Source organism: Chelonoidis abingdonii, chromosome 6 (genome assembly GCF_003597395.2).
Source record: "Chelonoidis abingdonii isolate Lonesome George chromosome 6, CheloAbing_2.0, whole genome shotgun sequence".
NCBI classification, from domain to species: Eukaryota; Metazoa; Chordata; order Testudines; family Testudinidae; genus Chelonoidis; species Chelonoidis abingdonii.
Genome location: NC_133774.1, coordinates 47,218,982 through 47,239,125, shown reverse-complemented (window position 1 = coordinate 47,239,125; position 20,144 = coordinate 47,218,982). Strand labels below are relative to the sequence as shown.

General features: G+C 35.0%; 1 protein-coding gene across 2 annotated transcripts in view; it reads right to left on the bottom strand.

The window, feature by feature from the left end:
* Positions 1-367: 367 nt before the first annotated feature.
* AP3B1 (adaptor related protein complex 3 subunit beta 1) overlaps positions 368-20,144 on the bottom strand; it is a 275,539-nt gene continuing 255,762 nt past the window's right edge. For both annotated transcript variants that reach the window (XM_075066996.1, XM_075066997.1), the window contains exons 25-27: positions 17,945-18,042; positions 12,413-12,551; positions 368-1,124 (exon numbers count right to left, since the gene is read on the bottom strand). In XM_075066996.1, the coding sequence (XP_074923097.1) occupies positions 971-1,124; positions 12,413-12,551; positions 17,945-18,042 (391 nt within the window). In that variant the 3' untranslated portion in view covers positions 368-970. The remainder of the gene's footprint in view (positions 1,125-12,412; positions 12,552-17,944; positions 18,043-20,144) is intronic.

Genomic DNA, 20,144 nt, shown 5'->3' with positions numbered 1-20,144 from the left:
TTGCAGTAGACCCATATAAACTGCTGGTGAAAACCACTTTAAGGACGAACTGGTTTGAGACCATTGGTCCACAATTATACAGACCTAGTGTCTCAAGTAACAAGAACACGAAGGTGCTAAAACACTATATTCCAGCCCATAGGCAGCAGATTGTTGGGTACAGCGAGGTGAGGGCTGCACAGTAGTCCTCCTTGCTGACTGTAGATAAGGGGAATGAATTTCTCCCTGTCCAATCCCCCTAGACTCCTCCGCCAAAAACTCAGGCTTTATGCAACCCTCACATGATATTTACTTCAAATGGGTAAGATTTATGTATTCCTAGTGATGTACAGAGTCAGTTCCCTATAAAACAGAAGAGAAGAGAGAGTCCATTCATAACACTACTTTACTGGAGATATAACATTTAGAAATATTTGACAATATGGCAGTAGCTGGAAATGACTTTATAACAACATGTATGAGGTCAAGCTTACAAGTAGCTTTACTGGACAAATGACATTCTCTAGTAAGTCTATTGTCCTTTTACATGCCTCATACAACAAATCCATCCTATACTATGTACCTTGTAGATTCTGCTGGAGTCTCTCTTTTTCATTTTAGCTCACTGCTCAGGCAAGCTGATTTTCTCCAAACTTTATTATCAAATAGTTACCTTTTATAGCAGGAAAAAGTGGAAGAGGGAGTAGGAGGAAAGAGAGGGGAAGTACCAGGATAGAACAACTGAGAAATACTTTTAAGAGTGTAGCTAAATGACAGTAAAATATATGTTCTCTGGTTAGCAAGCAGAAAAAAAACCCTTGCATACATGATAGATACACACTAGCATTCTAAAGCAGGAGACAAGAATGTCAAGAGTGTATTCTTCTCCCACTGCCAGATGGAAGGGCTATTATTATAAATGAAAGGCAGCAGTAGTGGATGCCAGGCACTTTTGTTGTGTGCCAGATTCTGAAGTCCAGATGTAAGCAGGTTACCCCTGGGACAGGACAGGCTTCAGCTCCCGCAGTAGAATAGAACCAATCACCGTTTTCTCAGTGTTTATGATGAGCTGTGCTGTAGAGCCTTCCTTCAGCTCCACTGTGACTAGCATCAATGACCCACTGTGCACAGTTTTAGCTGCAAACCTGGAGGAAGGAAAAAGAATCATGAAGGCATTCATATAAAGCCAGAAGTTGGTAGTGTATTCTCTCTAAAAAGTTATATTAAATTTCAAAACTTTTTCAATTTAATTCAGTACAGGGGACAACGCCTAAATCCCCCTACAAATTCCTCAGAAAAAGGATTTGTGCAGTGCTGCATAAATCGCTTTATTTAGATTTTATTATCTAATAAAGCCACAAAGATTTAGTACAAGATTTTTTGTTTAGTATTATGGACAAGAAAGTTCCTTTAAAGGAAAATTATTGTTTAGATTCTAGTTTTGTGTATTAACACAGAATACTTCAACTGAAAATAAGTATTCCATTCTGCACCAATAACTTAAAACCAATTGTATACACAGTTAAAGGATAATCTTCAGTATTTTATACAAAATAACTAAATCCAATACTAAAATGATGCTGATATTATGCATTTTCTAAATTGTTAAAATCCAGCCTTTTGAAAATGTTTTCTCTGCATGCCAAGTGATGAATTAATTCAACTTAAATTGCTCAAACCTAATACTCAACGTGATATGAAATGATGTTACGTAACAAACTAATATTTCTGAAACACCAGATCTTCTCCCCTTAATTTATTTTATCTCCAGAACATTTGACGCACTTTTCTATTGACTAAATATTGTAAATAAAAAGTGAGATCTAACACTCCATTATTAAATTCCAAGACATAAAGAACCCACTAATTACATGGAATTAAAAGCAAAACTAGCCTTTTAAGCACTGCAATTGACTGAAAAGCCATTGTAGGCACAATGAACTTCTGTCAATCCTGTTAATTCATTCTGCATACATAGCCAGGCCCCAGAGACAGGAAGGATGAGGATGGGAACAGCCTAGTCTTCCATTTTCCACAAGGAGTGCACCACACTTTTGTGTGTGTGTTAGTTATTTGTGAACAACGAAGTTGCTGCACATGGGCTTTTGAAAACACTAACAAGTGTAGAGCAGGTCTGTGACCTACTGTGACCCCACTTTGCAGGGCCAATCCCCTCTCCCCTTTCTGAATGACACGTGTCTGAATCAGAGCCATCTGCCTCAATTTGCGCAACATCTTCAGCCACAATAGGACCCAGTTAGCCCTGACAACAGCTCACAATACATAAAAATAAAACTGCTGTGCTGACAGCACGCTGTCAGCTATTCAAGAGCAAACCAACTGGTCAGTGTCTCATGTCTGACAATTAGCGCGGGCCTTGCAAAGCGTCTGCTGAAGTCCTTAGGGAGCTCTTTAATTACCATCAACATAAAAGAGAGAGTTTATCAGGAGATACTCAAAAAACTTCACTCCAGACTTAATTAAAATATTAGTTACTTAAGCAGGAAGCAGATTATCTTTAAATGAGATGTAATTTTTTAAAAATTATGTTTAAGTACATCAAAATCTCAAAACACATTATACTAATTTAGGACACAAGTCATTTCTCAAAAGTTTCCTATCACAGGTCAATATATTTCTTTTGTCCAGGTTATAGATGTATTCTAACCCGTCTTTCTCCAACAGGAAAATCTTGCTTTTTCCTAACTATAAAACCACCACCTTAAAAATTAACTACTTAGTTAGTTGTGTCTGTCATCTTGGCTATTTGCTTCACAATGTAAACTTCAGTATTTTTCATGTTGATTCTGACAGGGTGATAATTATGTAAACAATAGTCTTATTAGTCTCTTTATTTACTTAACACTTGTGTCTTGGGACTGCACAGAAGCAGATTATGTCTGAATGCACATATAAAAAGCTCTGTATTTGGAGTTCCTGCAGTGTTTCATAGCCCCAAGGCTCTTTTTACCCCTTTTCTATTAAAAACTGAAAGTGATATAAAGTCAATGTTATGATAAAGCAAATGGAGCCCAAAGCCTCAACAGAGGTCAGTTTTGTTCAGATTGTTTTATACGTGCCATTTAAAACACTAGGTAGGGGATAAACATTATAAATAAAAATTCTCTAATGAAAACGCAAGTCTGTGCATTTGTTGCAGAATCTAAATATGTGTTGACTATTTCACATAAACTATTAGTGTGTATGCAATTATAATATTTACTAAATGTCTGTTCTATTGGACACTGATTTGGAAACACTTATTGAACGCAGACGGCTAATGGAAAATCACTTGACTTATTTCATTGTTAAAGAACGATCTAGTTAAATTGTAAAACTGTTTTGGGCCGTGAAAAGCAAAGTCTGTTCCGTAAAATCCCCAAGATCATTACATTACAAAATTAGCTACAGTAGAAACATATTTGCAAAAGGAATGTACATTTCTGAAGCTAAACTCAGTTCTGAAATGATAAGGTGGCTGATGTTTAGATACAAGATTAATGATCAGTAAGACCACTTGTGTCAATTATTAAGCTATTTTAAAGTAGTGGTAGTTATAGTAGGATTATTTGAGGACCATCTGATTATTAGGATAAAGAGAAGTCTTATCAGATGTTTTACACTTAAGCTAGTCAATCCACTAGTATTTTAACAAAATTATGATCTAATCAACTAGATTTTTAGATATGAGAAAACTATTCAATATCGTTCAGTAATGAAAATAAATCACATATGTACAGTATGTTTACTCCTTATAGGAAGCTGTGGAACATTTTTTGTCTAATAATGTCAGTTTTTAGCCATACTTTTTCTACCAGAGTACACTAACATACATACAGGAAGCTATTCCATTTATTACGACATCAGACTTCAGTGCGGCTTTGAAATAATCCTTGGAAAACTACACTGTTGTATCTATCAAGTTTAAATTGTAAATTGTAGTTGTTTGTAGAGGTAGAAAAGACCTTCAGTGGGACATCACTAGGTGTGGAATGTTAACAGCTATTAGAATGGGCCTGCTGTGATAGAGGGTAGCACACCAATAGACCCGCAAAAATACTAAGAGTAAATGAGTACAAGTACAATGTTTGCCATTAAAAACAAAAAAACAACTTTTACCAGTAGTTACAGAACGGTGAGATCTGTGATAATTCAATTGTTTTATATAGTTAAACAGTATGTTTAAGATGATTTCCACATTATCATCTAGTTATTTTTCATTTTTAATTTATCCCCCACCCCATTGTTTGTATCAACCAGACTGGAAACTTGAAAATGAAAGTTTTCCTGTCAGAATATTTCTCGCTACAGCACATGTATAATGGTGGGGTGTCATTTATAGCATTACTCACATATACTGGATTATGGTTTTTTGGGGGCTTTTTTCAGTTAGAAAAAGCACTTGGGTAGGCAGAGGAGGATGTTATGCATGTGCAAAAAACAAATCTTTCTCAACAGGTTAAACAAAAAAGAAAAAGAACAGGTAAGTCATATAAGCCTGTCCATTAACCTTGAGAGTTTCAGTTTAAACGTACTGCATCTTTCAAAAACTTTTTGTGTGTGCGCACAATTTTGGGGTAACAAAAAGGCATAGTGATCACCATTTTTTATTGAAATCAACATCAATCAACAGTGATGTATGAAATATAGTTCTTTACTATTTCAATTATAAGTGAAAATTGAGTATCTTAGATATTACAGTGCAGCAGCATTTGCCAAATGCTGACTTTTTAATGGTAACCACTGTACATAAAAACTGAAGTATTTTCTGTTTCTGTAAACAAAAAAATGAATAAAATTCATGGTCCAAGTACTTTAAAGAATTAAAGAAATTCTTAGTTATCAGACACATTGCAAAAAAAAATTGTAATTTACTCTCAATATCTGTTCTTAAATAATTAATATTTATGCAAAACAATGAGTTAATTTTAGCAGAACATTCACAAACAGAACAGTTGTTTACAACAAAACAAGGATTTGCTACAGTTAATTCAACAGTACTAAGACATACTTTCTCTTCTTACGGACAGTCTTCCTGGTCTCTGATTGTTCTATTCTAAGTTCAATTTTCTCCTGTTTTCTGTTCTGCTGGTTATCAGAAACAGTGACAATGGCCCACTCAGGCTAAAACTTTTTTTTTTTTTTCCTATCTTGTACATGAAGCCTTCAATTACTGCCTGCTGAAGCAGACAGAATCCTATTAGTAAGAAAGACAATCACAAGATGCAATGCCCTGCCCTAGCTGTACAAAAATAATTAGTCCGAGGTTGACAAATGTGTAATGAAGTTGCACAATAAATGTATGTAAGAAATACTGGTATAAATTAAGTCTTCTACTTCCAAATACCAGAGTTAACAGCTATGAAGCCATATTTTCCCATGGGTTATCAAGAATAAATTATACAATTTTGTAATTTCAGTACTCTGAAGTTTTGATTTATTTTGGTTAATACTGTATTTATATACAAGTTTTACTTTGTAATTACCAAAGGATCTCAAAAATGGTAAAATATTGGATATTTATACTGCTTAGTGGTCACAGAAACTTTAGAACTTGAAAAAAGATATACTGGAGACAGATTTAACAGTATATGCCTATATGGTTCTGATACAGGGGTGACCAAAGCTTCTAATCTCAAACGTATTGAAAATAGTAACACATTCACAGGAAAAGAGTGGAAAATCGTTTTTTAATTTTTAAAACTAATGATTTTAATCTCAGAAAATACTTCACTGGTATCAATTAAATTATTAAAAGCAGAAAAAACTAGATTAAAGAGCATTTACACCATAGAAATAATTTTATAATCATTTTGATCTCTCTTTCATTTTTCAGATAGTGTCATGTTTTCTTGAAAAACAACTTTATTGAATTAAAAAGTTTCCTTAAAATATTCAACATACTTGTGGTTCAAATCAAACTATATTGTGATGATAGAAATATTGAACATTTAGGGGTTTAATGAAAAACATTTTATTTGATGGATAAGCTATGACCAGCTATGTAGTGTAGCATTTTTAGCATGCTAATATTTTCTGCCAAAAATAGATTCCAGTAGCCTGGCCTCAGCTGCTACTCAGCAATCTCACTGTATCCCTGTGAAAGTTAGATGTGCAAATGAACCTGTAAGACTTATCTGCTAATCACTATGACTGCTCCATGTAATGGTCAGAGTGGGTGCTACATCCACTTTCAGACTACTTCATCAAATATCTATCATCAACTCAGTAACCTATTCAGCATCTAAGGCCTGAAAACCCAAGTCTGCTTTGCAAAACTTGGATTGGTTAAAGAAGTTGGATCAATAGACCACCATCTCACCACCAACACACAAGAGTTAACCTGTTTTGTTCTTGCATCTGTTTTGTTCTTTGTACTCTTCTGTTCTTAGGGAATCAGGCATTTAACGTAAGTGTTTGAGAATTATGTACTTTCCTTTTTCGAAAACAAGCTATAAATTTCCTTGTGCAAAAGTGATTTAATCACAGGAAACAGTTTGTCTCACACAAAGTCAACAAATAAAAATGATAAAATCTTTTAGATAAAAAACCCTCTCATTTGGTTATCTTTGCAAATGTTAAATGCTTTTTGTTTAAACAATTAACTCAGAGGTCGCTGTTTGTTTTTTCAAAGAAAATGCTGCACATATTCTGCACTTTAATGCATTCAGATACAAAAGCAGTGCTGTCCTCTAGTGGACAGCAAATAAGCTAGGATAGAACAATCTATTTTGATTAACTTAAGATCTAAATAGCTTTCACATACACTTTTAAGATGGCGGAAATCTGCATTTTCTTAAAGTTAATTTAAAAAACCCCTAACCCTATAACAAACATTCTAGCTCCTCGTATTCAATAACATATCTAAGGAATTAAAAGATTCTCAAGGACTGATGTGATACAAAGATGTTTACTCAAAGTATTTCATACCTATTAATCAAAACCTTTGAATGCTGATGATATCTGAAAACTGTATCAGCACTCAGGACTTTTCAATATATAGACCTTTTATTACCAATGAGAAATTGGTAATAAAATCTCATTTCCTGGAATGATAAACACTTGGGTAGGTAACTTGGCAACATCTTCCAGCTACAGCCTCTGACTATTTCTATAAAGGACACATTTCTACTAAAACATTCTACTTCTCTCTTGAGTTAGGAAAAGAAATATTTACTTAAAGAATATTGACCAATAGGGAGGACATTTACCGGCATTTTATAACTACCTGGAGGTGTAGAAGGCCTAAGGTTTAACCTAGTTGGTCATTAACAACCTGGAAAAATCTTTTCCTAAAAGTCATTACTACTAACATAAATCAAGTTTTAAAAAAACTCTTTCAAGTTTCCAAAAGTTTTAAAGCTGAAACGCATGTTGGCATTGATGTAATGTTATATTTATAACTCCAGTCTCCGACCATTAAAAGACCCGAGCAGAAATGTATAGGGAAAGTAGGACTCCCTTTTCAATGTTCCAATAGGTTTATCACTGAAGAATAAGGTCTGATGTATCAGTCCTTCATCAATCCAGTAAGAACCAGTTGGAATAGTTAAGTGTTTAGCCTAGGGCACTTAATCCTTTATCTAGACTTTACTAGATAAATTAAGAAGCAAAATGGACATCCTAAGGCTATTATAAATATGCTTACTTATGCCTATTATAAATGGTTACTCAGTGCAGCTTCTGAGCAGAGTAGGTGTCTGTACCCCACAATTAAGAAGCCATGGAAGCAGAACAATTCCAGCAACTGCTTCATAGGAAGATTTCAGTTCCCTTGAGCTCCCATGCCAAGACCATCTGGAGGCCAAATACTCAGAAGAGGCTTCTGGACTGAAGCAGGGCAGAGTGGGTCTTCAGAAAGTGCTACTGCCCTGCCTCAGTATTCTTCAGTTGATAAGGAAGACCTCACTGGTTAACCAGCGGGAAAACAGATTTGGGTTCGAATGAGTTAACACAGGAATAGTTACAAATATGCACATCAATTTCTCTTCTCTGCTTATCCTTAGTATGTGGGTCACGTCCCCTCTTACTGACTGGTTGGAAGCGGCTGCAGCGATTATATATATTGTGCCTTGAGATGATGGGACTTGCATACCAACTTTAGGCCAGGTTTCTTTTCTCAAAGTTACTAAAAACTGGAAAGTGCTATTCACACAGAGAATCAATTTCCCAGCTGGATCTTTGAGACTGATCCTGAATACACACACAAATACAGATACACAAAAAATACACCCCAATTCTACGATCCCCATACTAACGGGGTGGGAAGATTATTGATCAGACGACATTATCCTTCTCTGAAAACAGAAATTGTATAGTAACCCCAAACTTACTTTCCTTTGAGAGTCAGTCTGTTAATCCATCACATCTGACACATAATAGGCAGTGAAACAACAGGGAGGGATGAGCACAATCAGCATATTAGACTGAAGTACAAGAGGACAGAGAAAGGCTACTGAAGAATCAATGCAGGTACTGTAGGGTTCCATTTTTTGGTATTTTATGAAAATGTGTATACTGGACCAGATTGCTGTTCTTCCACTTTCTTCAGCCAATACACAGGACTTCAATACTCATCTGCTATAATATGCTCATAATCCTGTGTCCCTAGTATATTTTTGATCTAGGTAGAGATGGTATCATAGTCAGGCCCTTCTTCTTTCTTCTTTGATTTGGGTGAGTTCCTATACTGTCTTTTCTTTTTAAGATTAAGCTTCTGGACTCTCAGCTATCACTACAGATGTTTAAGTTATAAGAAAGGTAGGTATGCAATAGTTGCATTTTTGTGTTTTGGATTTGGGCAAAACTCTGGGAAGAGAATAGTGTGATTCCTGTTGAAGATTTGTTTGGCTGCAGAGTTGACTAGTGTCCTTAGGGCCATAGTGTTGTAATGTAGTATGAGAAAACAAATCTCTACTAACAAGGCTTCTAAGTTCTGATGCTGTCTGGGAAGAAGACTTGACCACTACAAAGACCACTTTAACACTTAAGAATGAGATGGACATTGAACTCATTGTTTCAAAAGCTGTAACATGAAACATGAAACAACAGATTAAGAGCAATAAAAAGTTTGAGGTTTCATTATCTCCAACAAGGCAATCCAGCTACATTGGGTTGAACCTTTTCCGTATCAAACTAGAAGACTCACCTTACTGCTGCCAAGTGTCCTTTCAGAGTGTTGGCCCATGGTCAGGCCATCCTGAAAGAATTTCACACAAGAAAATATGTAGATGACAATGTAGTTATTGTTTCTTTCTTTCTAAGCCACCTCATGCTATCATTTGATGTCACTGAATGTGGATTCTTTGCTAGCTGCAAGGAGAGCTGTGTGAGATAACTGTCTGAATATCTAGCTCAACTCATCTAACTCTGTTCAGCATCCACTTTGCTAGGTTCAGGTTTTTCACTTCACTCAGTGATTAGGCCCTGCGTTAGTAAATCTCTAAAGACAGAAGTTCTATAACAACTGTGTTCCTAGCCACATCAATTTGAAGTACAGCTCAGATGGCCATGAGATTGGGGAAATGAATACCAACTTGGTCAGAAGGGGTTTCAGGGCGTGGAGAAGTAATATCCTTTCGTATAGCACCAAATGCTGGACACTGTGGAAGAGACAGGAGCAGATCTTGAATACAGTGGAAATGAAAATGTTAAAATGCATGCTTGGAGTTACAAGGATGGACCATATTTGGAACAAACATATTAGGGGAAGTATGAAGGTGGTACCAATTACAGAGAAGGTGAGGGAATCCAGGCTTAGATGGTTTGGGCATATGAAAAAAAGACTGGAAGAATATATAGGAAACAGGGTGCTTAACTTAGAAGTGGCAGGTATGAGAAGGGCTGGAAGACCCAAAAATAGATGGATGGATGTTATATAATAGGATTTGATTAGCTATGGAGTTTGAGGAACTGCTTCAAGACAGACTGGAACTGAGAAGAAAGACTTGAAGATCCGACCTCATACACATGGGAGTAAAGGTATAAGAAGAAGGGGAAGGAATACAGATATCAGAAAGTCTTGGAATGACCTGGTTCTCCACTCCATTATATTAGTTTAAACAGACAATTCTATTGACCTCAGTGGAATTATACAAGCATAAAACCAAAGCAAAGGAACAGTGAATCAGGTCCAGTGTGTTCTTCACATCTGGCCCTGTGGTCTTATCTCTGAGCAACAGATTTCTCTCTTCTGTCTGCTACTACCTACAGGTTGATGAGCTACTATTGTATTTTGGGACAGATGGAAGTGTAGTGTTCAAAGCCCATTTCCCTGTGTAGACCCATCTTTTTGAGCTAATTTGCTTGACACTTCAGATGCCTTTTATGTGCATGATATTGAGTCACATTATATGATACTTTGCCGATTACAAGAAGGTCATGATTTTCTGACTTATGAAGTCTTAATTATTCCCACTTTTTTTCAGTGAAGTATGCAAAAGTCTGCAATGACAGTAACCGTACTTGTGAAAACATTTTTTTGTGTTGTTAAAAGACCCCAAATGAGGAAGGGTTTGTAAGGGAAGTGGAAGGATATGAAAGCAAACGTGAGGAACCTTTAAGTGTCTCCATCTGATGGGGATGTGCAATTCTACTTCTTGAAAGTCAAGTGAGGAAATTCGCTGGATGAATGCTGGTGAAGATTGAGGCTCGCGTCTCAATCTGCAATTTCTTGTTCATAGATGGTCTGTTGAGAACCCAAAGTCTGTTATGCTCTTCAATCCTCCAGGTTTCTTAAAATACATGAAAAAAATGGAATAAAACTGCCAAGAAATTCTCCTGGAGCATGGGGAGCAACTTACATTATTGCCCATTTGGAAAAGTGCGGGGAGATGAGAAGTGTGCACAAGACCCAATTCTGGGGGTTCTCTGATGACCTCAGTTGCACAAAGCAATCTACAGGGTTCTTCTCTAATCCAGTTATTCATCTTCTTATTTGAGCTAGCGTGCTAAAAATAGCAGGCGTATGCTGTGGCTTAGAGCTCAGACTAGGGGCTGAGCAGCCTTGAAAGCCTGAGTTGCTACCCAAGTCGCAATGTCCACACTGCTATTTTTTTGCAAGCTAGCATGGCTGTCTACCCAGCCCATGAGGCTTGCTCCCAGCTTCAGCGTAAACATATCCAGTGTTATCCCACTAATCCCGTAGTGTCTGAGGTAAAACGGCATTCCATGGCTGACCGTATCAAATGCCACAGGGAAGTGCAGATGACACAATGTTCCTGCAGTGCTTCCAAGATGACCTGTTACATGAACGGGCTGAATTCAAATGAAGGAAAATCAGATTATCCGTCTTCCGTGAAATCAGTGGTTCCTCACATTCCAAAAGGCTCTCTCAGAAGTGAGTGATTTTCTCAGAAAAACACAGAAATGTTATTCTTGAACGTAAACCAGAAGGGGTCAGATCTCAGCCTGGCGGAAGATGTTCAATTCAGAACAGGCAGGTATAGCTTCCATTTCCTAAATCCTCTTCCCGTTCATAAATCAGTTCCAGGGATTGACTAGCTGTGAGGGTAGGGGCAGGGATTACTTGTGAAAAGCCAAGTAGGAAAAGGAAATCTTCCAGACATAAATTTTGGGAATGCCATATCTATGTCAAACAGCATCTCAGTGAGGTCTCCTAGAAAACATTTGGTGTTTAGAGGTCTAGAAATTAAGTACATCCACACGCTACACTTGTTTCTGCATTTGCCACATAATTGCACGACTTTCGAAAATTTTAACCAATTTTTTTCAAAAGTCACCTACATTTTAAGGAATGTCAATGGGATTTAGGCTCCTAAGTGCCCAAGTCACATTTGGGAGCAAGGCTCCAAAATAATTTGGACACTTTCAAAATATTACCCTTTTTCCTCTAGGTGTCCCCTTCTGTATTTGAGGTTGGACTAGAAAAGGATCGCTACTTTGAGTGGGCTTCAATTAATCTAGGTCTTTGGTGCCTAAGTAGACAGAAAGGATCGGAAGAGTTAGAGTCAGGGCCTGAGACAACACCCACTCAGGATTCTGTGATGAAGGCCAGGTCAGGAGTTTCTTTGGATGAGGTCACGGATGACAAAATCTTCCTGACCACTGATCAGTAACAGGCTGCTGCATTTTGAACCAAATGGAGATATTTTTAAGGGAAGCCAACAACTAGATAACTAAGGACTGTTGTAAATCAGGATGTAGGCAGATTGGTAGATCTGAATGGAGAAAGTAGCTTGAGATTGGTTTTCCTTCATGATTACCAAATTTAGATATACAAAAGGAAGGAAAAGCTTAAAAATCAAATCAATCAAGAGAAAATATTTAAAAAATGCCTTTTGGAACTCTGAATCTGGACTCTCATTTTTCTCACGATTCTCAAGTGAAACTCCACTCTACATCTATAAATGTAAGATTATGCACATTGACACCGAATCACTTTGTTCCACTGCATGTGTCAGCCTTAGCTTACCTGTGTATGTTATCCTGACCAGATGGAACAGCACCCAAGTTTGCTGCCTTTACCACCTTCTCAAGTAACACAAGACGAGTGGAATTCTGTGGAGCAACAGTGATTGTTGCAGAGGTCTCATTCATTCCGGTCAGCATTCCTGAAACATTAAGAGTAATGTGTTGTTTTTTTAAATAATACTTTAGGAAATCTACAAAAACAAATATATGGCCTGTTACTGAATAAGAGCAAAAAGATATATAAACTTTATTTTTCTTGGTTTCCTAGAAGAAAATTACATATAAAATTAAACTATTTATCAAGGAACTGACTTTAAAAAATTGAAGTATGTGTAGATTTACAGAAAAGCCCAATTAACTTGTGATTTTAAAATAATTTAATGTCACTGAAAAGAAAATAGCAATAACTGAACAATGATGTGATATTAATAAATTTGTGTGCAACTAAAGTAGTTCCTTTTCAGAAAGAGTACATAATATAGAATACAGAAAACATACAGATATAAAATATTAAACAAAAGTTTTGAAATAAGACAAATTTGAACTATTGGCCACATCTAAAGAACTTTTTCCAATCGTGTAAGAATAAAACCACTATATTCAGTTGTAATTTCATTGCAGATAATTCTTTTTTTTTCACATCTTTTTACGAAGTTAAAATTATCAGATCAGAAACTGAGAAACACTGTTTACTCAGCTAGTATCTGTCTCTTAAGGAATGTAATGATAAACTATATTTGATTAAAATACATCACTATAAAATACAGCTAAAATGTCAGCCCTCCATGCTATCATATGAATTAAAAAATGGAATAAAAATGAAAGGAGAAATGTAATTCAATAAGGCTATATATGAGAATTTTTTTTCTTACATCAACACCCAGTGCTTAGAACAGCATTTAGCAGGTCATCTATGTTAATTAAAATCCAGAAAAAACACCCCTAGAGAGTTTCATGCAGTCCTCATATGAAAATCCTGCAGGAATTTATGCTGTATTCAGATGCTAAAAACTGTTTGTAAAAACAATGAAATTTAGGGCCTCAAGTAGAAACGGTAAAGAATTAAACCAGTGTCAGATATTTATATGCACAATAAAACTAAGTAATCGAAACTATTTAAAATGCTCAAAAATCCTACCCTCTTAGAAATGTATACACAATATACTGCAAAGTCCATTCAGATGCTTAATAAATTTAATTTAAAAAAGTCAACATAGCCATACATTAGAATTTGAATCAGTTTTTTTCCCCACAAAATCTGAAATTCTGGATTAAAAACAACAATAAATAAGTAATACAGGAGATATTTTAGAACATGATTTACTCATGACAAAAGCAAAAATAAATATCTACCTTCTATAAAAAAAATCAGCATTAGCATTATCTAACCTTGGAAACAGTACATTCTGTTTCAGACTGTTTAACTTCAATATTACGCAAAAACTTTAAAAACTACATAAGCAATCTAAAGCTGCTTTTAAGCAGAGCACAGGGACTGACATAACACTGCTGAGAGATGTGTGTACTCATTTAGTATTTAAACCTTCTCCATTAAGCTCTATTGAAGAGCAAATGCTGAATAAATGAATGCAACTATGTTTATGTTAAAAGCCTGTTTCCCACAACATGTAATTAAAGGAAATGTTGTACAAAGCCAGTACTTTTGTCAAGCTCCTGTAAATGGAAAGATGGATAGCACTCAGAGAAGTGAATGCATTGCTTCATATTTAACGTTAACACTCTTGTCATTAATGGTTTGTCTAACTTGTTCTATAAAAGACAAGGTACTGCTCCATTGAAGTAAAATTAAAAAAATCAACTAAACCATGCTTTTCAGAACAGAAGATTCATTATCGTTGACTAATGTATTGGCATAAAGCAAAGTAACATCCTATCAAGTAAGGCACACATTCAATCTGCCTTTCCACTCCCCTTTATTTTTAACTCATGCTGTTTTATTGTTATAGGCAATTTGTACCACTCAGCATGACAGTGTAAACTGAATCAAGATTAATTTACATGCAAAAGAACACTTAGGAGAGCAGCATGGTAAGCAAATGTATTGTCTCGATTGCTGAGGTGGAAAAGAACCTGAAAAGAAAAAAAAGTGCTCTACTTAAGGGGCATCAAATATGATTGCTTGTGGTAGTTAAGGGCCAGAAAATAGTAAATGTCTGACCATTTAAAGAATTAGCATCTTGTTTATTAGGAACACAAGTTAGATGTATAAATCTTAATAAAATTAAGTAAATGTGTTTTTTTAATCCCTGGTATTTCTAAATTAAAATGTGCCATGTATCCTTGACTAACTTAAAAATTTTGTAAAATTATCAATTACATTTTTATCTATGAAAAATTGTAAAATGAAGCCAATTAAAACAACTATGTTTATATATTTTAAAATAAAAATATTAATGGTAAAATACCAATTAATAACCCAGTTATAAAAAACATGTGCCACCTTTAACGTTGCATTACTCATTGGAATCTAAGAAAACTTTGGTCACTGCACAGAAAGGCAATTAATTTGGGTTAATTAAGTGTTACAATGAATCAAGAATACACACAGTTTGAATAATAAAAGGAAATGAAATTGGAAAAAAAATTATACTGATGCAAAATACAGCTGATATATTGTCATCTATCAGGGAAGACTGAGCTCAAGTCTATTCCCATTCAAGTCAACTGGACCTTTGTCATTGATTTCAAAAGGAATAGAGTCAGGCAAGATGACATGAGGATAGAGGCCCCTGTGCTACAGTTCTTACTCAGACAGAATTCCCACTGAAGCCAAGTGGAGTTTTGTCTGAGTAAGTGCTGCAGATATGGCATGGAATGCTGAAGCCTAAGACTGAAACAAGTATTTAAAACAACAAAATTAATTAGGCCATTGCTTCCAAATGGTCAAATCACAACATTAACTAAGCAGCTGCTCAAGACTGTATGGATAGGCAATGATTTACCCTGAAAGAGGTTTCCCCAGTTCAGAACTAAAGACAAAGTGACTTAGTGTTGCACAGCTCAGCATATGTTGCTGCCACTAGGAAACCTTCACAGGCATGAATATTCAGCACCCTGTCTGTACCCCTCCTTCTTATGCCATGGGGGAAAAGGAAATACACAAAATGTGACTAACAAATGCAAAGCAGCATAGTGTAACTGAGTGAAGATGGGAAACAGTGAATTGTTTTCTTGCATGTTGCTATAATGTTGTATGTTCCATCCTTAGTATTCTTATTAGATTGCACATGCAACTTAGACCTAAAAATTCTTAAAAGCCATGTGTATCTTCTCATTTTTCCCCATACAAATTTGTTGCTACCCTTACTTCCCACCCCTCCACCATTTCCAATTAACAACTTTGAATAACAAACAAAAAAAGTACCTCAAGATACAAGGTTTGAAACATTTTATGTCCAAAATAAGGAAAAACAAAAAATCAGGTGTATAAATCGGATTTATTTGGAGAATGAAATAAAATCAAAGTTAACATGGAATGGAAACACATTTGTTAACTTCTAAGCTGACCTGCATTTTATTCTAGTAAGATTTGTGTTGCTAAAATTTGAGAAAATTCATTTCTTATTTTGATTTGGGATTTTCACTTAGCAAGCCCATATAGCAAGTCTCTTAAAATACTCCAACCTATTCCTAGAGCTGTGTAACAAATAAATACACATGTAAAGTTTAGAATTGAGACCTCTATTACCAAGAGTTTTCTAAAACAGCTGAAATCTATAACTAAAAAGATGCTATAGAGGAGGGTTTTAAACATGTGGTAAATTTGCCTGCATCAAAGAATGAATTCAGGAAGACAGAAAGAACGATACAGAAATGCCAAGAGACCTTCATGGATTTACAAATACTTCATATAAACAAAATTTCAAATAGCTTTATTCAGAGTAGCCTTTCTGCTCTACTAAACATAGCAAACAGCTGCCAGATTTATTCAGACAAATAATCAACCACCATAGAAGTAAAATGGCAGAAGAAAAGAGAATTTTGGCAACAACTCCACAGAGGACATAGCGATTCTCAAAGCGCACTTCTTCTATGTTCTCATGGTTCTATATGGTCAGTCAGGGGGGAAAAAAGCCCTCAGTCAAAGCAAAGCATAGCAAATGATCAAATATCAAGCAAGCAAGCAAAAAAAAAAAAAAAAAAGTGGGGAAAGCAGTACAATAACCTTCTTTACTTACAGTATACCCCTACCTAGAATTTTAAGAAAGGAACAGTTTAAAACAAATGTACCAAAGCCTCATTTAATCACTCACCTTGGTTTGCTGAGCAGGTGTAAAGCAGTGAGGCAGGCTTTAGCCAGCAAAGAGTAAGAATAGCAAATAAGTATCAATTGGTTAAGAAAATAATTCACAATCCTAACTTTTCAATGCAGTGATCAACTTCACAGAAAACAATATAAGTAACACTTAGACTGCATTCTTAATCATTTAAAATATAAAAGTAACTAAGAAATGATGCAAAAGTGATTATTAATAATATATAGCATTGCATAGGATTACTCGTTGGTGTTCTTGACTGCTTGATAGATATACTGGGTTTCTGAGCTTTACACAGCCATGAGATGGAGTCCCATGGGTACATTCTCATCTCAGTGGGAAAGGATTTACACATATAAATCCCCATTCACTGAGATGGATGACAATACACCATTGTAAATTTGAAAATGCATCCAAAGCTCAAGTTTTTGGACTTGAAAAGTACTACAGTAAATTTGAACAAAATTCTTAGCTGTGTGCATTGTTCAATTTAACATGTAGTAAAACCAGCTATAATATTTTTTTTTTTATTATTCATACAGTAAGAACCATTCAAATTATCAAATGCATTTGAGTCGAGGCCAAACCACAATCATGCATTGTACAGAAATACCGATCTTCTTCAAAAGCACTACATTAAGAAAATTGTCAGCCGAGGTGTAGACAACAACATGGTTCCTTTTTAAAATGCTACACCAAACGGAAGCCAAAGAGTTTGTTTTTAATAGTAAGAAGCGTTGTTTTAAAGGGGTCTGATTGTAATGAACTTCAAAATAGTTGGGAGAAAAAGTACATTAACTCTACACTAGCAATAGCTTGGAATAAAGACTAATAAAAGCAGACATCATTGTATTAGTACACATTTGTATTATTTCTCTGAGCTGGTGGGTCTAAAATTCCTGCCATTAGCACTAATATGAAATGCATTAGTGAGCAATGTTAGGAAACCATAACTCTCAGGGCCAAAAGGTTGATTATGGACTATGTATGAAGAGGGACTGTTTTTTTTTTTTTAAAGTTATATTAATCAGTTGTCAAGTACCACTGGAACGCACACTCTGTGTGCTTCTGAAGGTGTTTTCTAAACCAAGCCATTAGTATGAGATTGAAAGTGAATGCATAGAATAGCATCAATAGCTACATATATGAAGTGATTTCTGGGCATCTGTATAGATGTGCAAGTGAAAACCATTGCAGTGCACGCACATGGAAATCAAAAATGTATTTATCAAAGTTACTGAAATAATATTTCTCACCTTGCTCTGTTTTAAAGTCCTTCTCTGACATAGTGACAGGTAAAAGTAGATCTCCAACAGGGGGCTGAATATTAACATTGAAGTTATCTTCCTTTGTACTGAGAGAAGAGAAATTACACAGAAGTGAACAAATTTTTTTGGTAAGACAATATTTTATATAACCAAAATTAAATTGGAGCAAATTTATTATCAACTGATACTGTAGAACTTACCTTTCTGATTTTCACTTTGCTAATCCAAAATCTTGCTAATTCTCACCAAAAATCTGGCTGCCTCATCCTACTTCCCAGCACAGATGCAACAGCAAGGAGCTGCAGTGAGCTTTTGTATTTCTAATCTTACTTTTATTGCTATGCACATGTTCTTGTCAACTAAAAAGTATCAGATAACTGAAACCAAACTACACATTTGCTAAAACTCAACCTTATATGATTTTTTAAAAACTGTTTGCAAATTAACAAATGAACAAAGTTCAATAATCAGCAACATCCTAGTAATTAGTCTGAATTAGCAAGATTCTATTTTTCTTGTTTTAATACCACCGGTAAGTCCAAAGAATTTTCTTACACAAAGTGTAATATCCAGGAACAAATATTTTAACAATCTTCCTATTTAGTATGAACGGCACAGAATACTGACTGAGAAACATAGAAAAAACTAATTTGAAAAGCAAGAAAAATATTTCATCAGTTCAATTTTGAAAATGTCTCATTTTTTGACATAGTAAAAAGTAGGCTACTGGTTGATCAGAAGCCTTGATAGAAACTCTCTCAAAGCTGGGACTAGTTTTCATAACAGCGGATAGTTTAAAAAAAAAAACAAAAACCAAACAAACAACAAAATAGCACATTAGCAGTATTCTGCTATTAAAAAACAATATATGTTACACATTCCTTCTTAACCCCTTCCCTCCCCACAAAAAAGACAAACACTGTTCACCTCATTCTCTGGAAGGGTCAAATTATTTGTACCTGAAACGAATTTTACAGAAATTCAAGATATGTGGACATTATCATGTTTCGTTGGCTGACTACGATATGCGACATCCAGTTAAGAATGTATTTACAATTAAAATCTTGTTCTAGCCATAGGACAAGTGAAATTTTGGAAAGATAAAAAAATCCCTTCATTAACTGGTGTGCCAAATAATCAGCAAATATTGATTGCTTGTATGCCTGAGTTATCCTACTTAAACATAATGGTACAATCATTAGTAGTACAAAAATCAATTGATTAATATCCATGGTATTTAAATCAATCTAAAACATTTGCTATTGATTTTTTATAATGTTTTCACCTTAGAAGTCTGAAATTAGATTGGCTGATGTAGGAAACACCACTGGATGATTAATACAGAAGTCATATTTTTCCTCTGATTAAAAAAATTACAAGACAAAGTATCTGAAATCAGAAAAATATATGTTTTATGTCCCAGTTACTGTATTTTAACCAGTTGCTACAAATTTAGCATCAGAAACACTTAGAAGATACATTTTATATATTCTAAAATTATTTGATTTTTAAAACCCGTGATGTGCTTTTAAATGCCAAATGTAGATGTGTCAAATGTAATGTAGCAGAATAATAACTGACATTAATACTCTAAACCTAAGCTCAGTAAATATATACTAAAATGATTCTTTAAAGTCTGGCTGAGATAAGCTTCATAATGATTTATGTCACAGGTTGCTATTCCATTTTATAAATAATTTTTAACTCGATTCCTGCTTACAATCCTGACATTCATTATTTTTCTTATATAGTTTGAATATTGTCAGTTTATCTAATGACAACAGAACACTGAAATAGCAAGGATGGAGTTAGCATATGTTGAGACTGAAGTGGGCTGAGACATACAATTTAACAATTATATTATTTCATTGTAGTATTTTTTCATATGAGAACATCAGGAATTTGGGAGTGAAAGAGTGACTCTTTAGCCAATTGTTCCAGACAACATTTTTTTTTATATGGTTTAAGTGGCTTGTTTGAACTCAAATGGCTATAAGGGGATTCAACAACACCTTCATAATAATTTAACAAAACAAAACCAAAACACTTTCAAAATATAACCAAGAACGATTATGGGATAATTCAGCATACTGTTGGATCTACTGCAGACCATGCTATTTATACATTAATCTGACCTACTGTATTGACAGCATAGTGTCTCCAGATGTATACAATCTAACCCTTTTAT